A 16,897-nucleotide genomic window follows, 5' to 3' on the forward strand; every position below is an offset into this window, starting at 1 on the left:
CACGCCTACAAGCTCACAACACGTTGCATCTGCCATGCGCTGTGAGCTTGTAGATCTGCTATTGTCAGCACACGATGCCCTGTTGATCCAATGTATGAATTGGGCTTCAAGATGCTGCAGTCAGCAATAAATAAATGATTAAATAAACAAATAAATAAATAAATAAAACAATGCTGTTCAAATGAAAAACATCAGCCACAAACCACATCTGAGCAGCCACTTGTTGCTGTTCCGGGAAAGCTTCTGTACTTACATACCATAAAAAACAAAACAAAAATAAAACATTTTGCATAGCTTTGTTGTAATGTAGATACAGTACTGTAAGGCACTTCAATCATTTTAGGCATTTTTATCTGATATAATAAACCTTTTTTTTTCTCTCTCCACTTTGTGTCAATACTTCATTTCAATATGCAAGTTACAACATGAAAACTCTTTTTCTATTTTTTATTTTTTTTCCCGCAAAATCATTTTTACTCTATATAAATCTATTCCACTGTTCTTTTGGCATTAAGTCTCGAGTTGAACATTCTTGAAATAACCGACATTTAGGTTCTTGTGCATAATATGACTCACACATTGTCCCGTAACCCCACACAACCCGAGTGTTTCTCAAAAAGACAAAAAAATTGTGCAATGGTTTAGGGTTATGTGGAGTAAAAGGCAACACGTTGTCAGAAAAGAAAAGAAGAAGAAGAAGGAAAAAAAAGGATAAAGTCTCAAAACTGAAAACCAAAATGCCTGGGCAAGATAGAAGTCATTTTTGTCATAGTTTGGCACTGTATCAGAGCTGAGGTGGGAAATGGTTCTCTGTTGTGTTGTTTTGTCTTGTCTTGTCTTGTCTTGTCTTGTCTTGTATTTTCATTCCCTTGGCCTCCCACAGCAATAGAGGAGGCTTTCACTGTGGGACGTCGTGTGGTGTTTGTTGTAGTCCAGCGAGCTGAATGGTGGCGGGGAACTACAAATCCCTGCTGCCACCTTCCAGAGAGGATAAAAGGAAGTGTCTATCGGTGTCGGCTCTATCCGAGCTGATCCTCGTACTGCTTGCGGAAGCAGTCCCCTGCTGGGAAGAAGTCCCAGATCCGCTCCTGGTACATCTTCCACACGTAGGACTCCTACAGGCACCAGGGACGTGCAGAAAACGTTAGAGGAGGCAGGGTTAGAACTTTCCCATTTAGGCCTAGAATTATTGACTGCTTTAACTGTTGAAAAATAGCAGATATAAAAGCTCACAGATCTGCTATTTTTGAAAAAAGTCGTGAAAATGTGTGCAAATCTTTGACTATATGTATTTTCAAAGCGAACGTTTGTAACTCAAATTTTGCTTCTGGGTGGTCCTTGGAACTATAATATTTTGAGATATGAATATTTTTTTACAGGGGTCTTTCACATGAAAAGGTTTGAGAACCACTGACATAGCAGTCTCTCAAGAACAGACTAACTGAGCTCCAGTTAAGTGAAAAGGACCTTTTCCTTGACGATGGCTAAGCCAGATTGCTGACATAAAAACATAGGTTTTTAAAAAAAACCTTAGAAGGATTCAAAAGACACTTATAGAATCGGGTCAAAATTCAAATTTTCACGATTTTTCAAAAATAGCAGATCTACAAGCTCGCAGCTGTGAGCTTGTATATCTGCTATTTTTCAATAGTTAAAGCAATCAATAATCCTAGGCCTAAATGGGTTAAGGCCATATGCCTTGATATATTTCGTTCCGAAAATAGCCGATCTGCAAGGTCACAACAGGGTTGTCCGCGACAACTATATACAGTATAAGTATAATTTACTGGGGATGTGGCGTATGGCATGGATTTCGACACAGAGAGGTCAATTATTTCAAAAGAAAATGCTGCATTCAAGTGCAGGAGAGTTCGAAAAAGTCAATTCTCTTGGGAGCTGCCTTCGGGTATGGCAGTTTCTTTTTACCAAAGTAATTGCTTTATTCATGGTCTGGAGAGGGCACTTTATTCACAGACGGTTAAAATGGCAGGGGCACCCACCCAGTGTGCACGCACACACACACACACGCGCACACACGCACGCATGCACGCACACACGGCGGTTGTTTGAATGTTGTTTATCAGCGTACCTGTCCAGTGTGCTCCGTCTCGTCCTTGTTGATGAGGTACATCAAGAAAAACCTGTTGAGAACATTACATTTTATTATTATTATTTGTATGAAACATTTTCAGTTTTCTCAGTTAATAATCCAGTAGAAGCAAAATAAAGCAAGACTTCAGAGGAGCGAAAGCAGCCCCAGTTATCTCATTAAAACAAGCATGTCATTAATATACCTTATAGTTATTGTGTGGAAATAATAACTTCTTATTTTCCACAAAACAACTCTTAAGATATATTAATGACATAGTTCAAAGTTGAAAATGAGTGGTACTCCCCTCAGAAAATGTACTTATATTAAAACCATAATATCTTTTATTCATTATTAACGGTACTGTTGGTCAAAGTTACCCTAAAACCGCTAAGTACCTTAGGTACAGCCGATCTAGAAAAGGTCCAAGTTCCAAGTACAGACCCAACTCATGTCCAGTTTACTATAGGTCTACAGCAATGGTTCCCAAACAGTGGGTCGGAAACTTTTAAGTAGTTGAAAATAGCAGATCTACAAGCTCATCGCATCGTGAGGTTGTAGATCGGCTATTTTCAACTACCTTCAGTCCCGGGGAGACATCGAATTTCCTCGTTTGGGTCTTGAGCTAAAACATTTGGGAACCACTGGTCTAGAGGGTTTGAACAGTGGGCAACGTTTAGAAAAGCCAACCACTCTGTTCGGTGGCGAGGCCCTGCTGTTTCCAACAACACACACACGCCTCTAACAGAGCAAAACGCCATCCTTTAATTTTCATTAAGACATTAATGAAACCTGTTGTTTCTCAGACCACCAGGAGGCCACGGCCACAGTATCACTGCGGACATCGCAGCATGCCCAAATATCCCCATGAATACTGCATGAGAGCGCGCCAATTGCGGGCCTACTTTCCCAATGAAGCTCATCACATGAAATAGTAATGCAGGGAGCTAATGAGGCCAGTAACCCCCCCCCCCCCCAATTCACTGGCCAGCTGAATCACAGAGCAAATGGACTGAGACTTTTTTATTGTCTGCTGGAGTAGAAAGAAATGGAGGATGGAGCAGGGGCGTCACAAGGGGTAGGAAAGTGGGACTGAGTTACTAGGGCCCAATGTGGTGGAGGGGCCTTAATTATTCCATACTTTAGCTATTTAAAAATAGCAGATATACAAGCTCACAGTGCGAGCTTGTAGATCTGCTATTTTTGAAAAGTCGTGAAAATGTGTGCAAATCTTTGAATATATGTATTTTTTTAAGCGAACATTTGTAACTCAAATTTTGCTTCTGGGGGTCCCGGGAACTAAATATTTTGAGATGGGGTTCCGTGGCCAAATACATACCATTTTGGGGGTCCTTCACATGAAAAGGTTTGAGCTCCACTGACAGAAACATAGTTTGTTATTTTTTAACTCAGAAGGATTTGAAATATTCAAAGATTTTCATGATTTTTCAAAAATAGCAGATCTACAAGCTTGCAGCGCGGCACTCTGTGCCGCGCTGTGAGCTTGTATATCTGCTATTTTTCAATAGTTAAAGCACATGGGGGTCCCGCAGTGAATCCTTGTACCCAGGGCCCAGAATTTGGTGCGACACCCCTGGCAGAGGGCGAGAGAGAGAGAGAGAGAGAGAGAGAATAGGAGGGAGAGATTGTAAAGCTACTTTTTTTTTCTGGATCACTTGGGCCATTAGTAACGTTGGCACTGATACTGTTGTAATGCTCAAGCCATCAATCAGATGGTTAAATTACTGGGGAGACGCAATAAAGATGCTGCAAAGAAATCACCTAACAATGATGGATGCTACTGTAGTGCTCGTACCAGAGATATGACGGCAACCCAACAAAGTGTTGAAGACTGAAGTTAAGCGGTTCACTTGCATGTTCTATCGTTCTATTGTAAAAAAAGCATCTGATCTCTTGTGACAAATACAACATCAGCCACATGAGCCGATATTAAAGATTTAACATTTTAATACTGTACATGTGTTTACTGTATAGGCATTTAAGAGGCCGTTATACACACTTATACTGTGCAGTGCTCACATACAGATGAAGAATATGTAGAAGTAGAGTACATGCACACAGCAGCAGCACCATCAACCACCTCGTCAAGTGTCCGATGACTTATGTACAAACTTTTTAAAATGTCTTTACTATACTATTGTTGCTATTCTTAACCATTTCTTTGTTATTCTTGCTATTGCTTCTACAATGTAGAGGAACCAAAGAATTGTACCTTGTATAACAATACAAATCTTGAACCTTAGATACTCACAGGTAGTTGGCCAAGTTGTGCTCTTGCAAGGTGTGAGTCTCGAAGCCGTGAGGCGTTGTGTCAAAGTAGTCATTTCCGATGCCACAGATGAAACATTTGGTCTGAAGAGAATACGGGTGAAATATGAACATAATAAACAATAGTTATTTTGTGTCGCTATAGTGCCTCAGAATTGCCATGGCCATTGGCCAATGGCCATATTCTTAAATACATCATGGTAAAAAAAAAGAAAAAGCTCTCACCTCCATGTCCTCTTTGACTTGTTCCTGTTGGTCTCTCAGTTCTCCGAAAGCATCGATGATCAAACCTGTGATCACATAGAAATGGAAGTGATTGGTCCAACAGTTCACATAGAAATGGAATTGATTGGTCCGACACATCCCAACTTTGGAGTTAACCACTTTCAAACTGGCGTCTCTATTTGCGATCGATGCGATGCTTTGTGAGCATGTACATTTTCGCTATTTGTCGTTCGTAAAGAATATAGGTCATTGCCATGTTGGCTTGTGGTGGACATTGTTGTCAACATTTTGGCAAGGGCATACAAAACGAGTGGACAATAATATTACCAGAAACACAGAAACACAAAGAGCTAGCCCTGAATGACCATAACAGGTCTGTAACTCTGAGAGGGTTCAAATTAAACCAAATGGTTCAATGGTTCATTTGGTTCCATTTGTACCCTCTCAGAGTTAAGGGGGTCCTTGCAAATAACACATTTTGAGAAACAACAGTACTAGTTGGACTCCTAATATGCCATAGTTTTGTAGTAAATAAGTGTCATACTGTACATATTCTGAAGAAAACCTTGGGTATTATCAAAATAATAACATTATAATGAAAATCTCCAATTTCCCACAGACAAGGCCAGACACATTTTGTCTTTTCGAATTCATCTGCTTACCCAGTAGTCGACCAAATAACTTTTCATTATAATATTGGAACAAAGACTCGCATCTTGTGAAGCTGTAAATAGCACAATACAGAATGTTTACAGGATCCATCACTAAAATGACTATTGATTACTGCCACTTCTTGATTACTTTTCCGTCCATCAACAAATCAATTATTCAGTTAATCGCTACACACCTAATGAAAAACTAAGTGAGTCCAGAATAAGGTGTTTTGGTCCAGTATGGACATGAATTAACCTATTCAGAACGGGTACACATTATTGTGTATCATTATTTTATGCTTTAACTATTGAAAAACAGCAGATATACAAGCTCACAGCGCGGCGCTGCAAGCTTGTAGATCTGCTATTTTTGAAAAATCGTGGAAATTCTAATTTTGACCCGATTCTATAAGTGTCTTTTTAATCCTTCTAAGATTTTTAAAAAAACCTATGTTTCTATGTGAGCAATCTGGCTAGCCATCGTCAAAGAAAAGGTCCTTTTCACTTAACTGGAGCTCAGTTAGTCTGTTCTTGAGAGACTGCTACGTCAGTGGTTCTCAAACCTTTTCATGTGAAGGACCCCCAAAATGATATGAATTTGGCCACGGACCCCCCATCTCAAAATATTTAGTTCTAGGGACCACCCAGAAGCAAAATTTGAGTTACAAACGTTCGCTTTGAAAATACATATATACAAAGATTTGCACACATTTTCATGACTTTTTCAAAAATAGCAGATCTACAAGCTCGCAGCGCGGCACTCGGTGCCGCGCTGTGAGCTTGTATATCTGTTATTTTTCACTGGTTAAAGCATTCAACAATTCTAGGCCTAAATGGGTTTTAAGAGACATGAATAAAGAGACTGCCTCTAAAAGGTAACAGGGTTGGGAGGTGGGGAATCACTGCACTAAAGCATGAGGCTCCGTCTGGTCTGTCTGTGATGGGAACTGTGTGTCTGTGTAAGACAGATAACGCTGCTCCTGCACCACTGTACATACAGTAGCGTGGCAGGGTTTATACAGAACGTGTTTGTGTGTTATTGCATGTTGTAGGGACAGATAAGGCTGCTACATAGATGTGGGGGGTGTGTGTGCGTGCATGCGCGAGCATGAGCGTGTCTTATTGTGTGTTGCAGGGGGGTTTGCTTGAAAGGGATGTCGGCTGGTGGTAGAGGGAAAAAAAACATGGAAAAATACATTTCCCACAGTGCAACTGATCTTCCACTGATACTCATCCGACCCAGAGCAAGATAAAACATGTCCAGACAGAGAAAAACCACAACATGCACTGAAGATCACTCTCACTGACACACACATGCTGTACACAAACGCACACGTACTGTAGACACCCGCGCACACATCTTTGTGTTACCAAACTTGTGCAGACATTTTAGGACAGCGATTTTATGAATGAAATTTCTGCCTTTTTTTTTACCCTAATCCTGATTCTGAACCCTAAAGCTGTAAATAGCCGATCTACAAAGAGCTCAGAAAGAGTCGCGCTGCAAAGCCATTTTCAGTGCATACAGGTATACATCAGGCATGTTGTTGAGACATTTGGTCCTTACTATGGATGGGACGATATGAAAATGGCATATCACGATTATTGTGACAAAAGAAATCGCGATTTACGATATAAATGTGGTTGCACACTGCTGCGTTTTTCGTTGCGAAATGCGTTTTTCAGGGCAAGGAGAGAGAGGGAAATAGAGAGAGCAAGGGACTGAGTGGTGCGCGAAACGGGCGGCAGTGTGCAAACGTGACTGACATAACGTGAGGTTGATTTTTTTATTTGCGTTCTCCGAAATTCACTCCGATATTCGGCCCGAAAAACGCAGCAGTGTGCAACCAGCTTTACCACGATAACCATTATCCTGGGGCGGAACATTTGCCAAAAAATAGCCGATCTACAAGCTCACAACGTGTCACAACATGACGCGCTGTGAGCTTGTAGATCGGCTATTTTTTGGCAAAAACATTTGATAGCGTGAAAAAACGACTGTATCAAGTACGTATATTACAAATACCTTTTACCAATTATAGAGGGTTTAAGTGGTACCGGATATGCAGCTCGGCAAATAAAAGGTGAATTGATGCCAGTGCATGACGGAGGACGATATCACGATAAATTAAATCTCCACGATACGATTATCGTGAGTGTTTTTTATCACGATAAACGATAATATTGCGTATCGTCCCATCCCTAGTCCTCACGAGTATAGTAATACACAGAAACACACACACTCACACACACACACACACACACACACACACACACACACACACACACACACACACGCACTCACACACACGCTAGGGATGGGACAATAATCGTTATTGTTTATCGTGATAATAAAACACTCATAATAATTGTATCGCAGAGATTTTAATATATCATGAAATTGTCCTCCGTCGTACGCTGGGATCAATTCACCTTTGATCCACTTAAACCCTCTACAATTGGTAAAACACACCTGTAAACATACTTGATAGTCTTTTTTTCACTCACGTTGCGACGCGTTGTGAGCTTGTAGATCTGCTATTTTTTTGGCAAACGCTCTGCCCCAGAATATGGATTCAGGGGTTCCGAGTGGTTGATAAAAGTGCCATTTTAAGAGTATTAATTCCCATTCCCACTGGGCCAGATAACAGATAAAAAAAATCTCTTTCTCCAGATATTTTTCCATTCAAAGTGGATGTTAGATACAGATAAAAATATCTACCACAGATATTTGCCACAGATACTTTTATCTTGGTAGATACAGATACAAATATCTACCACAGATATTTGCCACAGATACTTTTATCTTGGTAGATACAGATACAAATATCTACCACAGATATTTGCCACAGATACTTTTATCTGTGGCAAATATTTTTTTTATCTGTATCTACCATCCACTTTGAATGGAAAAATATCTGGAGAAAGTGATTTTTTTTTATCTGTTATCTGGCCCAGTGGGAATGGGTTAGTATCGTAAATCGTAACGTGACATTTTCATATGGTCCCATCCCTAACGCACGCATGCACGCACATCGCACGCGCGCACGCACACACACACACACACACACACACACACACACACACACACACACACACACACACACACACACACACACACACACACACACACACACACACACACACACACACACACACACACACAGTTTACCCTGGATGATGGCCAGCAGGATGACGATGACGAAGAAGAAGAAGGTGATGTCAAAGAGGATGCGGTAGAGCTCGTAGGGGTCGCCTGCCGGGTCCTCGATCTCATCCCCGATTCCGCCTCCCGCTCTCACACCCACGTACATGTGGAACAGGTAGCACTGCAGAGAGGGGACACGGGATCAGGCACGTGCACACATACAGTAGACATCAAAGGGGGCTTGAGCCCCTGCCCTTTTACCCGTCTGTAAAAAAAAGTGCCCTCTCTAGACCACGAATGCAGTTTTCACTATGGTGAAAGAAATGCAAATCCCCCCCCCCCCCCTTTCCCATGCCACATCTCTAGTATTCACTTGATTATGCTTAGTTCAGTGTGGTATCACGTACCGGAAACAGTCGACTATTTTAGCTTTCAGCTAGTTGAGAGCTTGTAGATCCACTATTTTTGTTATTTTAGATATGGTTCTACAGTGTGGTAACTTTTTATTCACTTTGTCTTTCTGAAACGACTTCTCTGTGTGTAACAGGTAGCACTGTGGAGGAGACGCAGAATGAGGGCCGGCTACAAGGTCACTTTAAAGCCAGGATGACGTCAAAACGCAGCTGTTCTCCCTGGCCTTCTGCGAAACCTCCTGCCTTGGGAGAAATGGTTGGACCTTTTTTCATGTGCTCCCTCATTAACCTTCGCTATTTGTCTTCCTGTTTGGATTTGCATCTTCTGTATGTGATGCTTTGATGTCTTGTGTATGTACAACTTTCATGCTGTGCAGCACTTACTTTGGTCTGCCTTTGGTTGTTTTTATACGTGCTTTATAAATAAAAGTGACTTGACTTGACTTGTGGACCGCAAGCAGGTGTCAGTGCTTTTGGCCAATGAGAGCAATTAGCTCATCCACACTGAACGTGAATATTACACAGCGATGAAACAAGGTCGATTTATTACCACAAATAAAAGCATCAACCGGTTTGAATGAGGCATCAACTATATTTCAGTCAGACAACTCTTGGTGAAATAAATATATTTATTGCGACCGTCAGGTCGCAGTTACTATCAAAACCTACACCGGCTGTCCGTCATGTCGCGTCGCGTCATGTCACACTTTTGGCCCTACTCTTATCTCCGCCACCGTTGCCCTATCCATGCCAAACGTTGCACGGACACTCCTTGGCTCGCCAAACCACAACCTGCACAAGCCCCTGATTTCTCACATGGCCCTCTTCTAGCACTACCATGAGGCAGCTTGAAAAGTTTGGGAACCCTTGCAATGCAGTGCAGTGCAGTGCAGACACAGTACTCACTGTCATCATGTCGTCACACTTCATATCTGGCTCCTCATCATCCTCGCTCTTGTTGTAGAACTTCCTGAAGAAGTTGAAAGCCACCACAGTGTAGAGGTAGACCACCACCGCAAGCAGGCCCACCGTTAACACCAGCTAATGTTACCACGCACGCACGCACGCACACACGCACGCACAGATTGAATCATTTATGTGATTAATGAAGACCATAAAATGTTGGTAGAAACTAAAAGCTAATATAATTGTTATGCTAGACACTCATCATTATTCAAACCTAAAACAGATATTCTGAAATATTCTAACCCCAACTATAGTACTTCAGCGTCCCCTGCTGGCGGTGGAAAGAAGTGCACCATGCTCCTCACCTGTTTGCCATTATGTGTGACAGAGGAAAGGATGGTGCGCAGGGTTTTGAAGCCCATGGCGATGTCCAGCAGATGGGCAGCAAAGAAGAAGTTGTTGTAGTGGCCCAGGATGGACATGGTTGTGTACCACACCAGGTACAGGAAAGACTGGTTTACAAACAAAAGCAGAAGGTGGTAAGACAAAGTAACACACACTAGGGCATTGCGAAAAAGTGGACAAGTCGACTGAGTCGAATTAATTACACAAGTCGACTCCCACCAGAGAAAGTCGAAGTTTTTCTATCATTATTTTTGCTCCGTGTGTGCGTCTGTACAGCATTCAAACAGTAGGATTGCTTAATGTCAAGAACAGAATGATCCAATATTACAGTGCTACATTTGGTATAACATGGTTCTATTGTGAAAATAGCAGATCTACATGCTCACAACGCCTCGCGATGCGAGGCGTTGTGAGCATGTAGATCGGCTATTTTCACAATTTCTGTTCTGCCTCTATATATTTGACAATTTGGACAATGTTTAACTTGTCATTTTAGAGGTATTTAAAAAGTCCTTAAATTGGCACTTTAGAAATGTGAGGATACCTTCTATATACTTAAACTTTATGTTGGTTTGTTTACAGTTGAGTGAGAAAACAATGTTGCACATTAAGTTAATCATCTGGGGACCCCCCAAAATAATTGGGGGTCGTATGTGATGTGATGACGTTATTTATTAACGATAAAGTCGACTTCAACTCAACTTTTTACAGAGTCGAGTCGACTTGCAAAAATTACAAGTCGTTAATGCCTTACACACACACACACACACACACACACACACACACACACACACACACACACACACACACACACACACACACACACACACACACACACACACACACACACACACAAGCTCTCAACAACACAGTAAGTGTTAATTGTTTTATATAAAAGTGCACACACTCACATTGTCTGTGAACACCACTCCCATTTTCCAGATGTGGTACTTTGTATCAACCGAACTCAACCTGTGGGGAAAACATGATGTTATTACGGGAAGCCCTTTTGGTAACTGTGAATTGTAAAACATCCTCTTATGAAACCATGCTATCCCAGTGGTTACCATACATTGGACTCATTGGGGTCATGAGTTTTTATATTAGCGACTTTAAGCAAATGACGGCTACGGCAGATGGCAACGGTAACCGGAAATGATCAGCGCTCGATAGATAAACCTGCCGTCGTCGCAGCCGTCTGTACTACGCCAAAAGTACCCTTTCCACGCTGCACCTAAAATGTCTGCTGTATAGACGCGTCGCCATGGGAACCAAAGCATTCAGTAAAAGGGGTGGGACCCGTAGCCGACGGCTGTTTGCTTAACGATTTTTACTGCTACGGCGATTACGTCATAGCAGCCGTACTCCGCCTGCATGGCGTTGCCATCCTGAAAATCTTCAAACTTAAACTGCCTATATTGTCACTGTCCGGCAGCAACCTTGTATCTCCAAGTTTCAAATTTGTGCGTTTTTGTAAAAGTAAAGCCCTGCTTCATCACACCAAGACACGCACAACTAGCGAAAACAGCATCTACAACCACACAACGCCTCCCGGTGCGAGGCTATTTTCACTATTTTAGATCATTTTTTAAATGATAAATACAAAAGGAACGGTTTTGGACATACAAGGTTTATTGTTTTTATGTTTTTTTTTTAGAATTTAGATTTTCCAGTTAGTGCAACTCACCAGGACACCAGTGAAGCGTCCTTGGTCACCGTCTCCTCAGTAGGGTTGAAGTCCAGGGCGCTCTTATCCAGCCCAAGGAGCTCTGCTATCCGCTCCGCTCCGTACAGGTCTCCATACTTCTTGATCACCTACACACAGTACAGCAGAGTAAGAGAAAAGCCGCACCGCAGCTGTACAGAACAGTAAGCTGTAAGGCAAACACATTATAATAACAATAAAGATATGCAACTTACTTTTCGCTTAACAAATTTGTCCCAGTAGTTATTGGGGAAGGAACTGTAGGGGGGAAAAAAATCAAAAACGTCATTTGATAATATTTTTCAGTAGGATCTAAATCAGTAGCTTCACAAAGCCAGCCAAAATTTCACGTTTGTAAAGGGGATTGCACACGGTACGCGGTCACCGCCTCCTAGCAATTCATTTTCAATGAGAGGCGGGCGGCTATTTCGTCCGCGCAGCGAAGTTTAGAGGCGGCGAGGCGAGCGGGCGCAGTCCCGTGAAAATCCCCGCGAGCGTGCTCGTTTGTGCATGCGTACGCGGGCGGTGAGAGATGGATTGTGTTCATCTTTGTGAAATACCGCGCAGCGTTTACTCAAAGAGCGAGTGTGTTTGTGTATCACCGCGGCGCGGTCCTCGCAGATCCAAGCGGGAGCCCCGGCGGCAACCGCTGTCCGTCTGTAGAGCGCCTAAGGCTCCAAAAAAGGTAGCTATTTTAGAAGCTAGCGGACTCACTGAGTCACAAAGTAACTACTGTATTCATAATGTTTGTGTCACTCTCAGGGCTCTAACTCAATATCTAACATTATAATAATAATTTAGGCCCTTCTATTTTGGAGTATTTTTTGTCACTGTATATTTATTTTGTACATATTAAGTGAAAATGTTCCTCTGCAATTACCCATCCTAACTGTTAGGAACAGTGACACAGGAATCTAAGCTGATCTACAAGCTCACAACACGTTGTGAGCTTGTAGATCGTCTATTCTCAGCCTGCAACCAAGTGTAAAATCTGGTATTACAACGACATCAAGGCCTGCCAAAATACATTTTTGTCAACTAAATCAACTGTAGATTTATTCGACTAAAATCTGATTGAGAACAAAATGAGATTTTATTCAAGAGACTAAAACGTAATCAAAATGTGATCAACACTGTGCCAACCTTCTGTTCTGGGTCAAACATTATCGCACATAACATCTGGACAATATAATCAAGGATGAGACTGAAAATGAAAAAAGGATGGCTTTATTCACGTCCCTTCCTGGTTGTAAGATAATGATGAAAATTGGTGTTTGGTATTTCACATGTCCGCCATTCATACCTGTTTGTTTTCTATATAGGCCTATACTTGTTTTATGTACTGTAGATCAAGAGTCTTCAACAAGGGATCCTCAGAGTTTATAGATATATTTTTTAGTTTTTACATGAACCATTTTTCTGAGGGGAACATTAAGTACAGGTTTTGAGGGATTAATCTGTCTAAAAATACACATTAACATGAATCCAACACAAAGCTACACAAGCCCATGAAACCATCAATGAAATCTATGAAAATGTTTGTTCTGCAACACAGTTTTATACAATATGCATAATAGGGGTCGATCCCTGCTTCTCTCTCTCAGCTAAGGGGTCCTTGGGCTGAAAAACGTTGAAGACCCCTGCTGTAGATGGCAGTGTTGATTTTGTCGACTAAAACTATGACGAAAAATGTTTGTCGACTTTTTTTTCACTGACGAAAACTAAATAAAAACAAAGTAAAAACTAAACTATGATGACTAAAACTAAGACTAAATTGACAATTTCGTCAACAAAATAAAAACTAGACTAAAACGTTAGGGAGGGGGACTAGTGGAGAAGACAGTCATTTTATGTTTGGTTGCTCGAGGTGTTGCGCACTGAAAATAGCAGATCTTCAAGCTCACAACGCATCGCTGCTGTGAGCTTGTAGATCGGCTATTTTCAGCAATCAACCACGTTTAAAATCAGTCATTACGATGCCATCAAGGCCTGCCAAAATACATACATGATATTTAGTCGACTAAAATTAGACTAAAACTAAAACTGTTCGGGTGACTAAATTATGACTAAAACTAAGAGACATTTGATTCAAAAGACTATGACTAAAACTAAATCAAAATGTGCTGTCAAAAAACACACTGGTAGATGGACAGGAAACCGAGGGAAGGACACGCAGCGCAGGTCTCTAGCTTGGAATCCAAAGTGGGGACTTTACAGTGATTTATCAGGTCAGCTAATGGCGTGCTCCAGACAAGACTCACGGAGTATTGATGACCAGCCTGTCCCACTGTCCCTTGATGTCATCGTCGGACGGCTGCTCTGTGATGTAGAGGCCATCGAACTCCAGCTTCCTGGCGATCTCCTTCTCTCGCTTGAACACCACCAAGGGCACCTTGGGCACAGCACACACACACATTCAGCTCACAACGCTTGGGAGCATGGAAAACCTCAGAGAATACACTAGGGTTGATAACGGCTGACTGCGGTAAGTGTGTGTGTGTGCGTGCGTGCATGGGTTCAAGCCTTGTTGCCGTGCATGTAGCACGCAAATTAGTTAATGTGTTATCTTTGCATATTATTTCTGGTCCAAAACGGTTACTTTTCGGGAAATGGGAAAACAAATATTTGTGTTCCAATGGATCCAAATAATGGTTGAAGTAATAATGTGTAATAATGCGTTTCAGGTCTTAAAGGAGTAGTTCACCTCCAAAATGATTTTTTTTTACCTATTGATTATTCACGCCATGGAGACTTGAGTTCAATCAAGTTTTTGTGTTTTGTTGCATTCCTAAGACAATAATTTGATAACAATAAATGTATAATTATTTTTGTCTTAGGAATGCGACAAATACGAAAAAAAAAATATTATTGAACTCCATGGTGTGAATAATCAATAGAAAAAAAGTCATTTTGGAGGTGAACTACTCCTTTAATGGGTTGCATAAGGTGACATGCTAAACGGTACCTTCAGGTAGTAGTAGCCCACCACACACAGGAAGGAGATGACGGTGTGCAGGATGGCGAGGAAGCGCAGCGTGGGCGCCATGTAGCCTGTGCTCTCCTGCAGGATGAAGTACTCCATGGCAGCCTCCTCCTCCTCCCCCACCACCCGCCCCCCGCCCGGGCTCCACGGGTCCGGCTCCTCGTCCCCGTCGTCCCCCGTCACCTGGGCAGGGGCGTCACAAGAGGGGGAAAAGTGGGACTGAGTTACTAGGGCCCAAGTTGGAGGGGATTTAATTATTTTATACTTTAGCTATTGAAAAACAGCAGATATACAAGCTCACAGCGCGGCACCGAGTGCTGCGCTGCAAGCTTGTAGATCTGCTATTTTTGATAAGTCGTGAAAATGTGGGAACTGGAACTAAATATTTGAGATGGGGGTCCGTGGTAGCCTGATACTTCAGTCCGCACATCACCACCCCCTGTTGGTGGGTGGTGTGTAGTGTGGACTGAACCCGCATATATTTTATTTTATTTCAGGCTCGCCTGAAGAGCGGGCGAATTGAATGGGCCAATCAGGGTTGTATGCTTGGGGCACGTGGTTTGGCTGCTCCGGTCTCAGCCCCCTCCAAACAGAGCTCTTCTGCCCACGTCAGAGCAGTGTAGGCCCACGTGAGATTCACTAGTGGACTCTGATTGGTGTCCTCTGCCCACGTGAGAGTCTAGTGGACTCTGATTGGTCCGTGAAAACTGTCATGGCGGAGTCAGACTCGACTCGAATTATTTTAATAAACTATACAATAGTGCCGTTTCATTACGTTTTAATACCATTTTGCACTAACGTAAACATGCAGTCATATAATATGTTATGAGAAATAACGTATTTTTGCAATGACACGCCACGTCGCCGTCGGAGGCTCTAAGCGTGTGTGTGTGTGTGTGTGTGTGTGTGTGTGTGTGTGTGTATGTGTGTATGTGTGTGTGTGTGTGTGTGTGTGACGTCAATAGGCTTTAGCCCGCCCCCGCTGAAGTAGAATGTCTGCTCGAAATCTCAGACTCTCTCCCCCACGTAGTGTGGTGTGTTGAGTCTGACGCTTGCAGTCAGGCTAGGTCCGTGGCCAAATACATATCATTTTGGGGGTCCTTCACATTAAAAAGTTCAAGCACCACGGACATAGAAACATAGGTTTTTCTAAAAAATCTTAGAAGGATTTGAAATATTCAAAGACTTAGTATAAGTAGATCTACAAGCTCGCAACGCTGTGAGCTTGTATATCTGCTATTTTTCAATAGTTAAAGTACCCAGGGCCCAGAATTTGGTGCGACACCCCTGCACCTGGGTACCAGACGAGACTTTTTTTACTCGTGAAAAATCTGGTCTTTACTCATTTAGGCCTGAGAAATACCTAGAAAAAAAGTCTGCTAGATCCTAACGGTTTTCTGAAATCAGTGGTGCTCAAACCTTTTAATGTCAAGGACCCCTAGAAATATATGTATTTGCCCACCGTCCCCCATCTCGAAATATTTTGTTCCAGGGACGTTCGCTTTAAAGATATGTATATTTAAAGATTTGAACACGATTTTCATTTTCACGATTTTTCAAAAATAGCAGATCTACAAGCTTTTACATATGCTATTGTTTAATATTGTAGTTAAAGCTTAAAATAATGGTTAAACTGGTGAAAAAAATATGCTTTCCCAGTCTTAAGGGGTGTTAAATGTGTGATTTGTGAAACAGTGTAAAAAGAGCCACCCACACCAGTGCCGATACGTAAAATAAACACAATATATAAGATAATGAAGTTTTTTTCCCCCTGCTGTTCTATACATAACATATTGCTAGTTTGACCACCTTATATGCTCTAATCTTTGAAATAATAACCGAAAATAGCCTATCTACAAGCTCTTAGATAGGCTATTTTCACTGCCCAACATGCTTCCATCACTGGCGTAGCGACCCCCCGCCGGGCCCCAATGCGAGGTTTTCACCACAGGCCCCCTGTGTGTTACAGACTGGATACAGTGAGTAGGCAGGTTCTAGACCGGATGAGAGCACTGAGCAGTAGAAAGAATCCAGGTTTTACACACTGTACTGCACAAAAAACCTAGTGTTGTGAGGCTAAT

The 16,897-nt window shown here is 42.1% G+C and overlaps 1 protein-coding gene across 1 annotated transcript in view; it reads right to left on the minus strand.

The window, feature by feature from the left end:
- Positions 1-291: 291 nt before the first annotated feature.
- Positions 292-16,897, minus strand: part of LOC308305985 (ryanodine receptor 3) — a gene marked incomplete at its 5' end in the record, with an annotated part of 342,849 nt that continues 326,243 nt past the window's right edge. Inside the window, 12 exons of the mRNA XM_080750884.1 lie at positions 292-1,115; positions 2,090-2,141; positions 4,362-4,462; positions 4,604-4,668; positions 8,429-8,585; positions 9,724-9,858; positions 10,089-10,235; positions 11,040-11,100; positions 11,816-11,943; positions 12,049-12,091; positions 14,095-14,225; positions 14,799-14,999. Coding sequence (XP_080607010.1) covers positions 1,020-1,115; positions 2,090-2,141; positions 4,362-4,462; positions 4,604-4,668; positions 8,429-8,585; positions 9,724-9,858; positions 10,089-10,235; positions 11,040-11,100; positions 11,816-11,943; positions 12,049-12,091; positions 14,095-14,225; positions 14,799-14,999 — 1,317 coding nt within the window. The 3' untranslated portion in view covers positions 292-1,019. The remainder of the gene's footprint in view (positions 1,116-2,089; positions 2,142-4,361; positions 4,463-4,603; positions 4,669-8,428; positions 8,586-9,723; positions 9,859-10,088; positions 10,236-11,039; positions 11,101-11,815; positions 11,944-12,048; positions 12,092-14,094; positions 14,226-14,798; positions 15,000-16,897) is intronic.

This window comes from Nannobrachium achirus, assembly GCF_963921795.1.
Source record: "Nannobrachium achirus genome assembly, chromosome: 20".
Classification (NCBI taxonomy): domain Eukaryota; kingdom Metazoa; phylum Chordata; class Actinopteri; order Myctophiformes; family Myctophidae; genus Nannobrachium; species Nannobrachium achirus.